Source organism: Orcinus orca, chromosome 16, assembly GCF_937001465.1.
Source record: "Orcinus orca chromosome 16, mOrcOrc1.1, whole genome shotgun sequence".
Classification (NCBI taxonomy): domain Eukaryota; kingdom Metazoa; phylum Chordata; class Mammalia; order Artiodactyla; family Delphinidae; genus Orcinus; species Orcinus orca.
This window is the reverse complement of record NC_064574.1, coordinates 27035276-27050120: the sequence shown is the minus strand read 5'-3', so window position 1 is coordinate 27050120 and position 14845 is coordinate 27035276. Positions and strand designations below refer to the sequence as shown.

The 14845-nt window shown below is 48.2% G+C and overlaps 1 protein-coding gene across 1 annotated transcript in view; it reads left to right on the top strand.

Annotated features, from left to right (window-relative positions):
• The window catches only part of POFUT1 (protein O-fucosyltransferase 1), a 25187-nt gene extending 10342 nt beyond the window's left edge, over positions 1-14845 (top strand). The window contains exons 5-7 of the mRNA XM_004272706.3: positions 5866-6058; positions 7530-7772; positions 10569-14845. Coding sequence (XP_004272754.1) covers positions 5866-6058; positions 7530-7772; positions 10569-10757 — 625 coding nt within the window. The 3' untranslated portion in view covers positions 10758-14845. The remainder of the gene's footprint in view (positions 1-5865; positions 6059-7529; positions 7773-10568) is intronic.

Genomic DNA, 14845 nt, shown 5'->3' with positions numbered 1-14845 from the left:
GCTGGCAGGTGGTGCTGGCTGTCGTCTGGGAGCTCACCTGAGGCAGTCGGCTGGCATGTATACTCTTGACCTCTCCGTGTGGCTTGGATTTCGGACAACATGGCAGCTGGATTCTGAGAGGGTGCATCCAGGGAGTGCGTGCTCCAAGAGACAAGGTGGAAGCTGCTGGCCCCCTAAAGCCTGGGCCTGGCATCCAGGACACTGTTACCTCTGCCAAGTGCTATCGGGAGGGGACATAGAGCCCACCCAATGGGAGGAGACTTGAATTAACCTGCCATATAGAACAGGAGATTGGAGAAGTGGGCAGAGGTCAGACTGTGCAGGGCTTTGTAGGCCCTGGTGAAGCAGTCTGATAAGAGTCCTGTGAGTGTTTGCAGGGGTGAGTTTTGAGAGTTTAAGTATTTTAAACATTTTCTTAAATAATGGACACTTTCTTGCTGTAGAAAATTGTCCTTTGGGGGCAGGGGCGTGGGTGTAGGGAGAATGGCATTAGAAAGGGTCAGCCGCTTCCCTGGCTCACTGTGTAACTGCAGATTGCCTCCCTTCTCTGGCCACAGTGCTCTATCTACAAAATGAAGGGATTGAGCAAGATCGGTCACTTTCAAACTGTTCTTTGAGTTTTAGAGTTCTGGAGAAGCGCTGTGTGCTGTGGGGGCAGCAACGGGGGCCAAGTGGGAACTGCTTGGTTCCCCTCCCCCACTGCCTTCAACCAGTAACCCTCTTGTATATCAGCTAGAAGTGCTGGTGGCCACAGGTCCGGGTGCACCAGGTTTAACTTAGCTACATGTAACAGAAAACCCCAAATAACAGCAGACTAGCAAGATAAAAGTTCATTGTTTTCTTAAGTAAAAGGACTGGGCTGTGCAACCCAGGGCTGCATGGCAGCTCCCTTGTGTCTAGGAATTAGGCTCCTATCTCTGCTCAGCCATCCCAGTACTGGCTTTTTTTTTTTTTTTTTTTTTTGGCTACACTGCACGGCATGCGGGATCTTAGTTCCCCAACCAGGGATCGAACCCCTGCCCCCTGCAGTGGAAGCGTGGAATCCTAACCACTGGACCACCAAGGAATTCCTCCAGTACTGGCTTTTATCCTTAGTGTCACCTCAGGGGCCAAGATGACTCATGAAGCCCTAGGTAGCTGGAAGGACAAAAGGGGCAGAAGAAGGGCACATCCTCACCTTTTTAAGGAGCCTTCCTTATAGCTTGCTTACACCAGCTCATTGGCCAGTACTTAGACATGTGGCCATACGTAGCTACAAGAAGTAGTGAGAAATGTCTTTTTTGGGGCTTCTGTGTGTCCAGCTGAAAACTGGCTTCTAGGAAAAGAGGATAAGAGTTATTTCTCCCCACTAAGTGATTTCCCGCTGAGGATCTTTCCAGCTCTGCTGGTTCTGAGTCTGAATACCCTGATGGAGATTTAATTGAACAGACATTTATTATTTATTGCACATTTACTGTTGGAAGGCTATGAACCATTCTCTTGGTATGAAGGCAACAGGTGTTTGAGCACGTGGCTTATCGTTCTCCCAGGCTGCAGCCTCCTTGGGAGGACATAAACAGGTGACATGTAATTGGCAGGGCGGAGACCTGCAGGATGAGAAGAAGCCAGGCATGCAAAGAGCTGCAGGGAAAGGTAGTTCTTCATGTCAGGGATATTGAGAACTAGACTCTGCCTCTTTCATGTCCCTGCACCTTCTGCACTCAGCATAGTATCCATCCACTGGTGTATCCTGGGCTCACATGTGGGTGCTGTGCATGGAGAAACCCCAGCTTGGTAGGGGGATCTCAGTAGTGTCAGTGTGGTGGTGAAGAACTCCAGAGGTTCACTGCACCCAGCAGCAGGAAAGTGTGCCTTCTTCAGCTGAACAGTGACCAGGCTAAGGGCCTGACTTAGGGTCAACCATCAGGGATGTGAACAGATGGACCTGGTCAAGCTTCCTTCCCAAACAAGACCCTTATTCCCCACTTTCTTTCCAAACAACACTCTCCTCCCTCATTGGGAGCAAATGAGCACGTCAGTCTTGGCCTCTTCCTGCTTGTCACGTCAGAGCTGACGTTGCATTGGGACAGCTATATGTGCTGATCCAGATCCATGTGGAGGGGCTGCATATTCCAGGTTTGGAATTCACCAAAGGTCAACAGCAGGTACTTTCTAAGAGGTCAAGGAGGGAACAGATCCTGATTTTATCCTAATGTTCCAGCCGCCTGGGAGATCACAGCTTTGCTTTCCATTTGAAACCCTTTAAGGTGGCCTATGAAAGTCGCTTAGCTGAGGTCCTAGCCCATAGTAGGTACTCAGTTACTATTCACTTCTTCCTCTGACCCCTGACATCCTGATCTGGTCTTTCTGGTGAGATCCCTGAATTCTCATTCATTCACTGACATATTCATTGTACCTACTATGGGTTGAGGCCTGTGTCTAGGCTGGGAATCAGAAGAATAAGCCACAGACTCGGCTTTTGAGGTGCTTATTGACTGGGTGGGGGAGCTGGGAGTGAGGTATAGTAGTTAAGAGCAAAGGTTCTGGAGGAGATTGCCTGGATTCAAATCCCTGCTCCACCAGTTCCTAGCTGTGTGACCAGGAGCATGCTACTTAACCTTTCTGTGTCTCAATTTCCTCATCTGTGAAGTGAGACTAACGGTAGTACTTACCTCAGGGGGCTCTTAAGAGGATCGAGTGAGTTAATGTACACAAAGTAATTGGAACATTGCCTGTCACGTGTATGTACATGTAAAGTCTGACAAGACGAGGATTGGATAGAGCCAAGCTGTCCATGAACACTTGCTGTGGCTTAGCTGGCACAGGCCTTGCGCCAGTGTGTGTGGGAATCATGGTGAACAAGAGTGCTTGGGGCCTACCCTCATGGCAGTGGACAGGGAAGGTGGTTATTGAGCACAGCAGTGTGCAGAAGGCAGCAAAGGAGAAGTGGTACAGAGCCTTCTCCTAGGAGCTGAGGCTTGGGAGCGGCAACTGGTCTTGGAACTTTGGAAGGTGTTTGTGGAGCGAGGTGTTTGGTTGGGTGTGAAGAAAGAGTGGCATATCCATTGCAGCACTGTTGTATGAGGAAAGATCGGAAACAGCCTCACTGACCAGCAGGGGGGGACTAGATAGGTAAACTGCAGTTTATTCATGCAAATGGAAACCTTCAAGAGACACTAACACGATCACGTGACCCACACCATCAACATGGCCAAATCTCTAAAACAGAGTTGACTTTTTAAAAATAAATTTATTTTATTTTTTATTTTTGGCTGCATTGGATCTTCGTTGCTGCGCGCAGGCTTTCTCTAGTTGTGGCAGGTGGGGGCTACTCTTCGTCGTGGTGAGCAGGCTTCTCACTGCAGTGGCTTCTCTTTGTTGCGGAGCATGGGGTCTAGGCATGCAATCTTCAGTAGTTGTGGCACACAGGCTCAGTAGTTGTGGCTCGCGGGCTCTAGAGTGCAGGCTCAGTAGTTGTGGTGCATGGGCTTAGTTGCTCTGCGGCATGTGGAATCTTCCCAGACCAGGGATCGAACCTCTGTCGGCGGATTCTTAACCACTGCGCTACCAGGGAAGTCCCTGAGTTGAATTTTTTAAAAGTTGAAATAGGTTACATGCAATATGATGATGATGATGGTGGTGATGGTGAGAGAATTTTCTGAGAGCTTTCTACGTGCCAAGCACTGTTCTAAATGCTGTGCTTATATTAATCCATTTGATCTCAACAGCCCTATGAAGTGGGAACTATTATCAGCTCTATTATACAGATAAGGAAACTGAGGCACAGAATGGTTAAGTCACCTGCCCTAGTTAGTAAGTGGCATAGTCAACATTAGAGCACGGTCATCTGGCTCGACCATCCATGCTTTTACCATTGCACTGTGTAAAGAGCACACAGAATAATATCCTTTAATATAAATAGTAAGGTGTAATCATGCATGAAACCACAGTATCTTCTGGAAAGAGGAGGAAGTGGAAAAGAGATCATAGGATAGAGCTTTTACTCAGGTGTATATTTTTTAAAATCTGAAACAAAGTAAAGTGTTAATATTTGCTAATTTGGGTCACAGCTCTGTGGACTGTTAAATTATTTTCAGTATTATCCTGTATGCTCTGAAATTTTTAATAAATTTTGATTGAAATTTTTATTGAGATAACTGTAGGTTCACAAGCACTTGTAAGAATTAATACAGAGAGATCCCATGTACCCTTTACCCAGTTTCCCCCAATGTTAACATTTTGCGAAGCTATAGCACAGTATCACAACCAGGATATTGACATTGGTACAGTCCATCCATCTTATTCAAATTTCCCCAGTGTTACTTGTACTCACTTCTGTGTGTGTGTATACTTAGTTCTATTCAATTTTATCACGTGTGTATGTTCGTGTATCCATCACCACAGTTAAGATATCAAACAGTTCTAACATCACAAAGGCACTTGTGTGGCCAGTTTATAACCACACCCACCTCCCTAAACACACACACACACACACACACACACACACACACACACACACACACACACACACACACACACTAGCCCCTGGCAACCACTAATCCCATCTCCATTTCTTTTTTCTCAACTTTGTCATTTCACAAGTGTTATATAAACGAAATCATACAGTATGTGACCTTTTGAGGCAGACTTTTTTCACTCAGCATAATTCCCTTGAGATCCATCCCAGTTGCTCCCTGTATCAGTAGCTGGTTCCTTCTTACTGCAATAGTGCTCTGTGGTGTAGATGTACTGCAGTTTGTCTAACCAGTCACTTGTTAAACGACGTCTGAGTTGTTTCCAGTTTTTGACTATTATGAAGAAAGCTGCTGTGAACATTCGCATACCGGTTCATGTGTGAGTATAGGTTTCCATTTCTCTGGGTTAAATGCCAAGAGTACAGTTGCTGGGTCATGTCGTCATTGCACGTCTAGTTTTATAAGAAGCTGCCAAACTTTTCCCGAGTGCCTGTACCTATTTCATAATTTTAGGAAAAGGATTTTGGCTGGCAGAGGGAAGGCATACCAGGTAGAGGGGAGAAGTCTGCAGAGATCTGTACTTTGAATGTGCATTGCAAGCTTATGGAAGAGCGGGGCATTTCATGTTGCTGGAATATAGTCTGGGCTTAGCTAATGAGGGAACACAGGTTTGCTCCTCACTCTATTCAGTCAACAGATCTTTACTGAGCTCTTCCATGTACTGTTCTAGGCACGCGGAGATACTGACTTCAGAAGCCTGAGTCCAGCAGACTTTTCTGGACTCAGGGGTAAAATAATTACAAGGTGCATTGTGAACAAGGGGGAGGGAGAGCCTTCGGCAGGGTATGTGGGGGGCATCTACAGACCTCTAGTGTTTTCCATGAGAGCAGGGACCATGCCTGTCTCATTCTCCCCTGGCCCCCAGCACATAGTAGGCAATCCATAGATAATGTGTTAAATGTTGAGTGCATGGTCTCATCCAGCGTACACATTCCCTGGGAGTGTGACCTGTCAGCAGCTGCACTTCCCGATCCCATTGTGTGGGTAAAATGGCAAAGACTCAGTCTAGACACCCCAACCTGGAGTGAATTACCGCACCACAGATTGGAAGCCAGCATGACATACAAAAGGTTGGAGTGCTCTGCTGTAAATTTTTAATTGTTAAACAATCAAAGAGAGTTGTAAATTCCATGTGGTGGGACAGTATTGCATACTGTGCCTCTTGCCGCTGCCAAGGTCTCTTATCAGCCCGTTGGGGTTTCACAACCTCTTGTGCTTCTTGCATGTTGCAGGGGCCCCTCCGCAGGGTCTCTGGGGCATGGTGCAACGCCGTCTTTTCTCCCATGGGGGTGGCGGCTGGACTTGCTGTGCGCTCTCTGTCTGACTTCTTCTCCTTCTGTCTCATGCCTAGATTTTCTCCAGAGGAACATCCAGTGCTTGCCCTGCCAGGGGCCCCGGCCCAGTTCCCTGTCTTGGAGGAGCATAGGCCGCTCCAAAAGTACATGGTGTGGTCAGATGAGATGGTGAGGACAGGGGAGGCCCAGATCCGTGCCCACCTCATCCGACCCTATGTGGGCATCCACCTGCGCATTGGCTCCGACTGGGTAACTTCCCCCTTCCTCTCATGGCTGGGATGGACACATCTCTGAGCAGGGCCCATGCCTATGGGGGTTGGACACTGAACCCACTGCACCACGTCCTAGCCAGGGTAGAGAGGTCTCACTTGGCCAAGTTCACGGGACTGTGCCCCACGATCCCACTGCAGACACGTCAGAAATGTAGCTCCAGAGCACTTGCTTGACAGTTTTCATTTTAACAGTTGCCATTTTTATCCTCATTTCACAGATGGATAAACTGAGGTATCAAGCTAGGCTCTGGGTCAGACAGCAAGCCAGAAAGAGCCCCATAGCCCACAGTCCTCTGTCCCAGTTCAGTGTTTAGCCAGTAGACTCCTTGTTGAAAAACAAGCTCTGGAGGTTGGGTGGGGCCCCAAGAAATGAAGATGTCATCCTCCAAGTTTAGCAGCTGCTGAAATGTGCAGAAAGCTCATCAGGTTATCCTCCCTGTGAAAATAACTGGAGTAATGTAGACAATCTCCTTAGTTTACAGAAGAAGATATATATGTATGTATGTGAGAAATACTCATCGTTGAAAACTTGAAAAATACTGAAAAGTATAGAAAGTAGATCACAATTCATTCAGTGTCACTTGAGGAAGCAATCACACATTTACCCACTAGATTCCCTTCCTGCCCCCCTTCCTGCCCCCTTCCACAAAGTAAAGGAGCCAGGCCCAGAGTATTTTGTGAGTGGTTTCAGATAGTTCCCATTTATGCTTCCCTAGAACATAAGAAGATATAAGATGCTTTCTTTTTTTATAAAGCTAGCATAATGCTAATACCAAACTCAGATAAGGTCAACTCTGGAAAGTACAGCCCATTCTCATAAAGAACATAGATGCCCAGATCCTAAGTAAAATATTACCAACTAAAATCCAGTAGCACATTAAAGAACATACAACACAAACAAGTAAAATTCATCCCAGGAATGCAGGGAAATTCACTATATTAACACCCAAAGAAGAAAAATCATATAATCATCTCAATGGAGGCCAAGAAAGCACTTGATAAAAAGTCAACAGTCATTTATGATTTAAAAAAGAAGAAAAACAGCTCTTAACCAACCAGGAATACAAGGGACCCACCTTACCTTGATAAAGGCTATCTCTCCGAAACCCACAGCAAACACGTACTTCTTGGGAGCTATCAGAAGTGTTCCCACTGAAGTCAGAAATCAGACAAGGCTGCCCATCGTCACCACCACAGTTCAGAATTCTGCTGGAAGTCCCAGATAGTGCAGTTATACGAAGAAAAAAAAATTGTGAAAAGCCAATATCCCACTACCCAGAAATAACCACCGTTAACTATTTTGAAGCATTTCCCTCTTCCCTCAATGCTTTAAAAAAAAAAAATAGTTGCGCTCCTCCTGTATTGCCTGCCTTTTTCCCCTTCCCGGCTCTTGCTTCTGGGGTTGCGGGCGGTGGCCGTCTTTAGCTCTGTCCCCACCCGCCCCACAGAAGAATGCGTGCGCCATGCTGAAGGACGGGACCGCTGGCGCCCACTTCATGGCCTCCCCGCAGTGCGTGGGCTACAGCCGCCAGACCGCCGCCCCGCTCACCATGACCATGTGCCTCCCCGACCTGAAGGAAATCAGGCGCACCCTGAAGCTCTGGGTGACGGCGCTGAACGCCCAGTCGGTCTACATTGCCACTGACTCTGAGAGTTATGTACCCGAGATCCAGCAGCTCTTCAAAGGGAAGGTACACATGGGGCGTGGGCCTGGTGGGAGGGCAGCAGGAAGGGAATCAGAGGAAGCACCAGGGTGGTCTGCCCGCTCCCACCTCATGCTTCACGTCCTCCCACCACCAGGCTTTTACTTGAACATCAGGTTCCCTTCCAGTTCCTACCCTTCTTTAAACCCCAGCTCAGACACCTCTGCAGGTGCTCCGCAGATTTCCCTCCACTCCTGTCGCTAATGGATCCCTACTGGGAGCTGTCACAGCACTTTATCACATCTCCTGAGACACCTTCTAGACTGTGAGACTAGTGTAGAAACAGGTCTTATTTCTTCCCAGTTGTGACTCCTTGAAGGCAGGATCCAAGGTGGACTCACTGTTCTACTCCTCAGGGTGTAGCCTGTTGCTTTGACCTCCTCCAGGGCTGAGACCCCGCCTTGCCATTTCAGTGTCTAGGACAGTGCCTGACACGTGGTAGACACTTGGTAAATGTTTGGTGAATAAGGCCATAAAGAGTGGGCCCTTGGAAGGGGTCCAGTGCAGCAGAGGGATTAAGAGCATGGACTCTGGAGCCAGAGGACTTGGGCTCTACTCACTGTGCAGCCTTACACAAGTTACTTTACCTCTCTGTGCTTCTGTTTCCTCGTCAATAAAATGGGACTGAGAGTCGTGCCTACATCTCATAGTGTAATTGTGAAGATCAAATAAAAAGAAATTAAAACAGGTCCAGTAAAAAATAAGTGCTGAATAAAGTTAGCTGTCATTGATAGTAGAAGTAGGTGGTTGATGAATACAAGGAAGGCTCTTTTGTGCTTAGTAAATGATTAAAGAGGTGGTGAATAGTAGGTGTTCAGTATATGAGTAAATAATAGAACAGGCTTGTTACTGTATGAGTGAAGAATAGATAACAAGTTAAGTAGGTATCGATAAAATGACGGAGTTAATAGTGAACATTCAATAAGACTTTTGAGTGAATGAAGGCCCTAAATGCTTGTGCAGACCTTAAAAGACAGACATCCGCTTTCTAGCAGTGGGTGCCCTTGGCTTATGTCGAGGGGCTCCCTTTCTCTCTTTTACCGGCTTGTAGAGGAAGTGCCGAGTCAGAGCATTCTGGTCCCCACCCACCCGCTTTATAGAAGAATATCAGAGCCGGGAGACCTTGGAGTGCCTCTAACCCAAGCCCTGCGTTTTATAACTGAGAAAACCAAAGTCCCATAAAGGAATAGAATTTACCCAGGAGGTCTCGGGGCTCATTTTAGTGGGCATGACACAGAGCGGGTAAGTTTCAGGGCGTGGGTGGAATTGTTCAGGGGATTTTGGCCATGGTTAAGCTGCTATTATTTTTATGCTGCCATCCAAATAGCAAGATGATGATTTTTGTTACATCAGAAATCTCTGTGTGACAGCAAAGCACTTTCAGCCCCAACTCTGCCCACACCCCCATTTGGAGAGTCCCAGGGAGTTTTTTTGTGAGTTTCTAGAGTTGGTATGTTTGTTATACCTTGAGCTTCTTGCCATTTTCTATTTCCTGTTCCTGTGCCACTGTTTTTGCCCTTTTCCACCACTCAGCCCCCTTCTCCATGGGCTCAGCCCACCCTTCCTCTTGAACTAAGCCTTGCTCATCTGTTAAGCTGGGCCAGTGCTGAGCCGGTGATACTGATAAATAAGATGTGGTGCTGTCTTCCAGGGCTCACAGTCTAAACTCAGGAAAAGAGATTTGCAAAGAATTATAAGATACGCCACAAGAGAGGGCCAGGCTTGGGTGTGGAGGCTCATTCACTCACTTGTCCAGTCAACAGATGCATACTGAGGCAGACCCCAGCCAGCAGCGACAAGCAAACTGACGCAGCCCCAGCCCCAGTCAGGTGCAGGAAACAGACGTTAACCAGAGAATCACTAAGGAGTGAAAGCTACAAACTGAGATGTGTACTACAAAGTAAAAGAACGTGGTTCTGTGAGCGTGTAGAGCAGAGGAGCCTGGACTAGATGGGGGAGCCAGGGAGGGCTTCCCCGAGGAGGTGTGACTTGAGCTGCAGGGTGAGAGTTAAGTAGGAGTTAACCGAGCAAAGAGACAAGCACTCCAGACAGAAGAGCATGTGCAAAGGTCCTGAGGTGGAAGGGAGACTGGTGTAGTGGCTGGAGCTCAAGGTGGAGAGGCAGCTGAACAGGCCTTATAGGCCACATTCAAGATTTGTCATCTTTATCTGAAGAGCAGTAGGACACCAGTTAAGGGTACTCAGCTTGGGGTAGAGGGAGGAGTAGGCGGGTAGGGGAATCTGAAAAAGTTTCCTTTGGCTACTTTCATTTGGTGAATAGACCTGGAGGAGAAAAGATTATGGTGACTGGCCAGGGAGTAGTAATCCATCAAGAGAAGGGTTCACCTTTGGGGAATATCTCGGGGATAGATTGGACAGGACTTAAGTCTTAGAGGCATCCAGGCAGCAGAACCAAGTGAGTGGGGTGCGCTTTGGTCAGATCATGGTTTGGTGGGAGAAGCCAAGCCCCTCAGGTGACCTTGAGCTGAACCTTGAGAGTATGGTCACGACTGTGATGGATGGGAAAAGGCGTTCCCGACAGAGGGAACCAACAAGCAAAGGCAGAGTGTGAATGAGTGGTGTGTCTGCAGCTGAGGGGCTAAGGCAGCTGCTGGGCAGCACTTCCCTCAGGTGCCCCGACCCTGCATTTTAATCCTCTGTACGCTTCCTTGTCTGTCTGTGACTTCAGCACAGGGAAAGAAGGTGGCAGGTGGCTGCAGGCCTTGGCTGAGCTGGCCACTTAGGCCTGCACCCTGGCTAAAACACCCTGCCCTTCCTCCTGCAGGTGAACGTGGTGAGTCTGAAGCCTGAGGTGGCCCAGATCGACCTGTACATCCTCGGCCAAGCTGACCACTTTATTGGCAACTGTGTCTCCTCCTTCACTGCCTTCGTGAAGCGGGAACGGGACCTCCAGGGGAGGCAGTCCTCCTTCTTCGGCATGGACAGTCCCCCTCAGCTGCGGGATGAGTTCTGATCCTACCTGGAGCATACCGCCTGTCTGAGTTGTTCCCTCCAGCCAGGCCTGGCAGCCAGAGGTGCTCCCAGGATTGATCCCCAAGGATCAGAGAACAGAAAAAAGTACCAGGGACTTCCTGGAGGAGTAGGAAAATAGTCCATCTCCCAGGGCACGGGACTTCCAAGCTTCTAGTAGCCAGACCATCTCCCTTTCTCATGTGCTCCCTGCTGCTTCTCCTGGGAATTTCTCACACCAGCAAAGCAGTCCAACATCTGTCTTTTGGTCTGCCCTGCTCTGAGCAGCCTGGGATGCTGAACTGTATTAGGAGAGATTTTTTTATATATATAGAGAGAGATTTTTATAGTTTTGATACAAGGTCATGACTCCCCTAGAACTCTCCCTCATTTTAAAAAATCAGTGAAGTTCATTAACGTAGGTACCTGAAGTGACCTTAACAGAATGTGGATAAGGCCAGGGGTGGGTGGGTGTATTGACCGCTTTTCCAGATGACCCCCAAAGTGGCCCTCAGACTTATCCCCACTGCCTGGCCAGAGCCATTTGTCAGCCCCCCTTTCCTAGGCCATTGCCAGGGTTTGGGGCACAAACACTCTTCTCCATTGTACACACTATGCAAATAGAAGTTATCAATCACAGTGCTGTCAGTACCCCGAAGACGGCTAAGTGCTGCTCCCACAGCGCATTCCCGGCAAGGAGCACCTGCCGTCAAGCCAGACCATCATGGTATTGCTCTCAAAGTCTCTTGGTAGTTGGTGGCCTGCCACAAACCTGGCACCGTCAGGGTTTCATAACACCTCACCAGGGCCAGGACTTGCTGGCCTGGCAGGATCCTTCTGAAGTCTCCTCTTCTGATCTCATGTCCCAAGGGGCCTGGTTGTAGAATTTTGCCATTAAGCTGCTGTCCAAGGCCTGTCCTCCCAGCCTTCCTCCTGCAGCTGGAGCCCTCAGACTATATTCTCACAAGGGAGTGTTCACTAAGCCTCTGACCAGATCAAAGATGCTCAGTTCCCAGGAGCCATTGGATTCCCAGGTTTTTTTGCCCATATCATCCAGTATAATCTCAGCCAAGCCCATGAGGCTTAAGGTGTTAACAGTCATAAGTTTCTCTGTCTCAGATGCTGTAGCTGTAAAAATCCATGACTCCTGAGAGTCTGATTTTTTGGCCTTGTGGTTCTAAAATTCACGTCTAACACCTGCCGATCACTTCCCCGCCATCTGGCCTCCCTCAGAAGGCCACAGTCAATCCTGGTAAGGTAGAGGAGATTGATGAGAGCCAGGCCCAGAGCTCCAGGCAGCGGTGCCCCTTGGGTAACCTTTGGGAAGAGATGCTTTGTTTTCATGGCAGACTGAATCAGAGGCTGCAGGGCAACAAGGATCTCAAACACCAAAGGTGGCATTCGCTGCTTAGAGCTGCCGCCCAACTCTTAGCAGGAGAAACTATACAGAAAGGACATTTGAATTTTCCCTCTGGGGGAAATGTTTTAAATCCTGGGTGGACTCTGAGAGATGGTTTATCTGTTCAGGCTTGTTCACGAGCCTCACTGTGGGACATGGGAACCCCTGCCTCCATCCGGCGGCTGGGGGCTTGTGGCTTTCTGCCTGATGTCATTTGCTGCCCCACACTAGGCACACGCCTTAGAGTCTGGGGCTCTAATGGGCCGGCCAAATCCTCGTGTCTCTGGAGGTGAGGGTGCTGGAGTTGCAGTCAGATTCAGTGTGTCTTGTAGGCGAGTACTTTATTCCTTTGACCCAGTTTCCTCACCTATAAAGTGGTGATAAAACTGACGGGGTTGTTGAACAGCCCCAATCACATAAAGCATGTATAAGAGCCCGTTGTAAACGTGAAACAGACAAAGGCAAATACATGGCTATTGATAATTTGACTGCCTCTCGTTGCATGCCTCCTTGGCACCAGGCACTGTGCTTGCTAAGTGCTTTGTGGACATTCTCTGGTTTAGCCCCCACCTCAGTCCTGGGAAGTAGGAACTTCTGGGCAGGGCAGAATTTTTTTTTTTTAATTATTTTTGGCTGCGTTGGGTCTTCATTGCTGCGTGTGGGTTTTCTCTAGTTGCGGCGAGCGGGGGCTACTCTTCGTTGCGGTGTGCAGGCTACTAATTTCGGTGGCTTCTCTTGTTGAAGAGCACAGGCTCTAGGTGCGCGGGCTTCAATAGTTGTGGCGCATGGGCTTAGTTGCTTTGCGGCATGTGGGATCTTCCCGGACCAGGGATAGAACCCGTGTCCCCTGCATTGGCAGGCGGATTCTTAACCACTGAGCCCCCAGGGAAGTCCCACAGGGCAGAATTAATGCTCAGAAAATTCTCAGTTTCCCCATGACCACGCAGCCAGTAGTGGTCAGCCCGGATTTGACCTCCAAAAGTCAGTGCTGTTAGCCAGCACGCTCTGCTCCTCCAGTTCACAGGATACACTTTATGCTGTATGCTGTGGAGGCTTCGGATGGAGAAATGGTCAGCCACCTTTATCCCCATTGGGCTGCAGCCGTGGGTCTGCCACTGCCAGGAGCTTTCAGGGAGGGGGGATCACCCAAGAAACAGAAAGCCCACATGAAGCTTACAGTTCTCTTGGGTGGTTGCTTAATTCAACATGCTTTCATTCAGCAGGTGTTTATTGACCCACTGTGTGCCACGCTCTGTGCTAGGTCCTAGGGATTCAGCAGAGGATCAGACATAAAGTCTTTGTACTCAAGGAATTTGCATTCTAATAAAGTAGAAGACATAATAAGCAAATGTACTGTGGGAGGTGTTAATTAAGTGCTTTAAAGAAAAATAAAGGGCGTGGTGGGTGCAGATGGGGAGTAGTCCTGGTTTAGATGAGCTCAGGAAGGCCTCTCTGAAGAGCTACTGTGGAGGGCGGAGGGGCGCACTCATCCAGATATCTGGAGGCAGCGCTTTCCCGGCAGAGGAAACGGCATGTGCAAAGGTCCTGAAGCTGGAATGAGCGTTTGAAAACTAGCAAGGAGGTCAGTGTGGCTGGAGTGGCAGAAGCGAGGCAGGGAACAGAGTAGATGAGAGCAGGTGACGTGACCCATCCTACGGCCTGGAGGGCAGTGTAAGGTCAAGACTGGGCTTTTATTTGGAGAGAGATGGGAAGCCTTGTTGGGTCTGAACAGAGGAGGGTCATGGTCTGATTTACTTTTTTTTTTTTTTGAAGTTTTGGTTATTGTTTTTTCTTTTGGCTGCATTGGGTCTTCGTTGCTGCACGCGGGCTTTCTCTAGTTGCGGCGAGCGGGAGCTGCTCTTCATTGCAGTGCGCGGGCTTCTCGTTGCAGAGCACAGGCTCTAGGCACGCGGGCTTCAGTAGTTGTGGCGCCAGGGCTCAGTAGTTGTGGCGCGCAGGCTCTAGAGCGCAGGCTCAGTAGTCGTGGCACATGGGCTTAGTTGCTACGCGGCGTGTGGGATCTTCCCCAAGCAGGGCTCGAACCTGTGTTCCCTGCATTGTCAGGCGGATTGTTAACCACCTCGCCACCACGGAAACCCTGATTTACATTTTTGAAGGGCCTCTCTGGCTGCCACGTGGAGAAGAGATGGGAAGGAGGAAGGGTAGCAGCAGGGAGACCAATGTGGGGCTGTCACAAGGATGCAGGCGAGAGAGACAATGGGGCTTAGGCAAAGGTTATTGTCTTGGAGGTGGTGGGAAGTGGTCAGATTCTGCATGTATAAAATCATTTTAAAATTTCAGTCTTTTTTAAAGATATAAGTCTTTGCATAGTTTTAATCATGCAGTATTTACAATTTAATGTCCTGGTTTTCACTTAATAGTATATCATGTTTTCCATGTTGGTACATGGCCTGAATAAATGTTTTTAATGATATAAAATTCCATTGAGGGGTGTCCCATAGCTTATTGTTGTCCTATTATGAGAACTTAGTATGTTCCCAATTTTTCACTGCTATTATTTGGAAAATATTTTTATTTGTAAGTCTTTTTCTATATCTAAAATTTTCATTAAGATAAATTCCCAGAAGTGGATTTGTTAGATCAAGACTTAAAAATAAAAACTTTTTTTTGGAAAAAATTCAAATATACATAAAAATTGTGAGTAATAAAATGAACTCTCAGTTTCAACAATC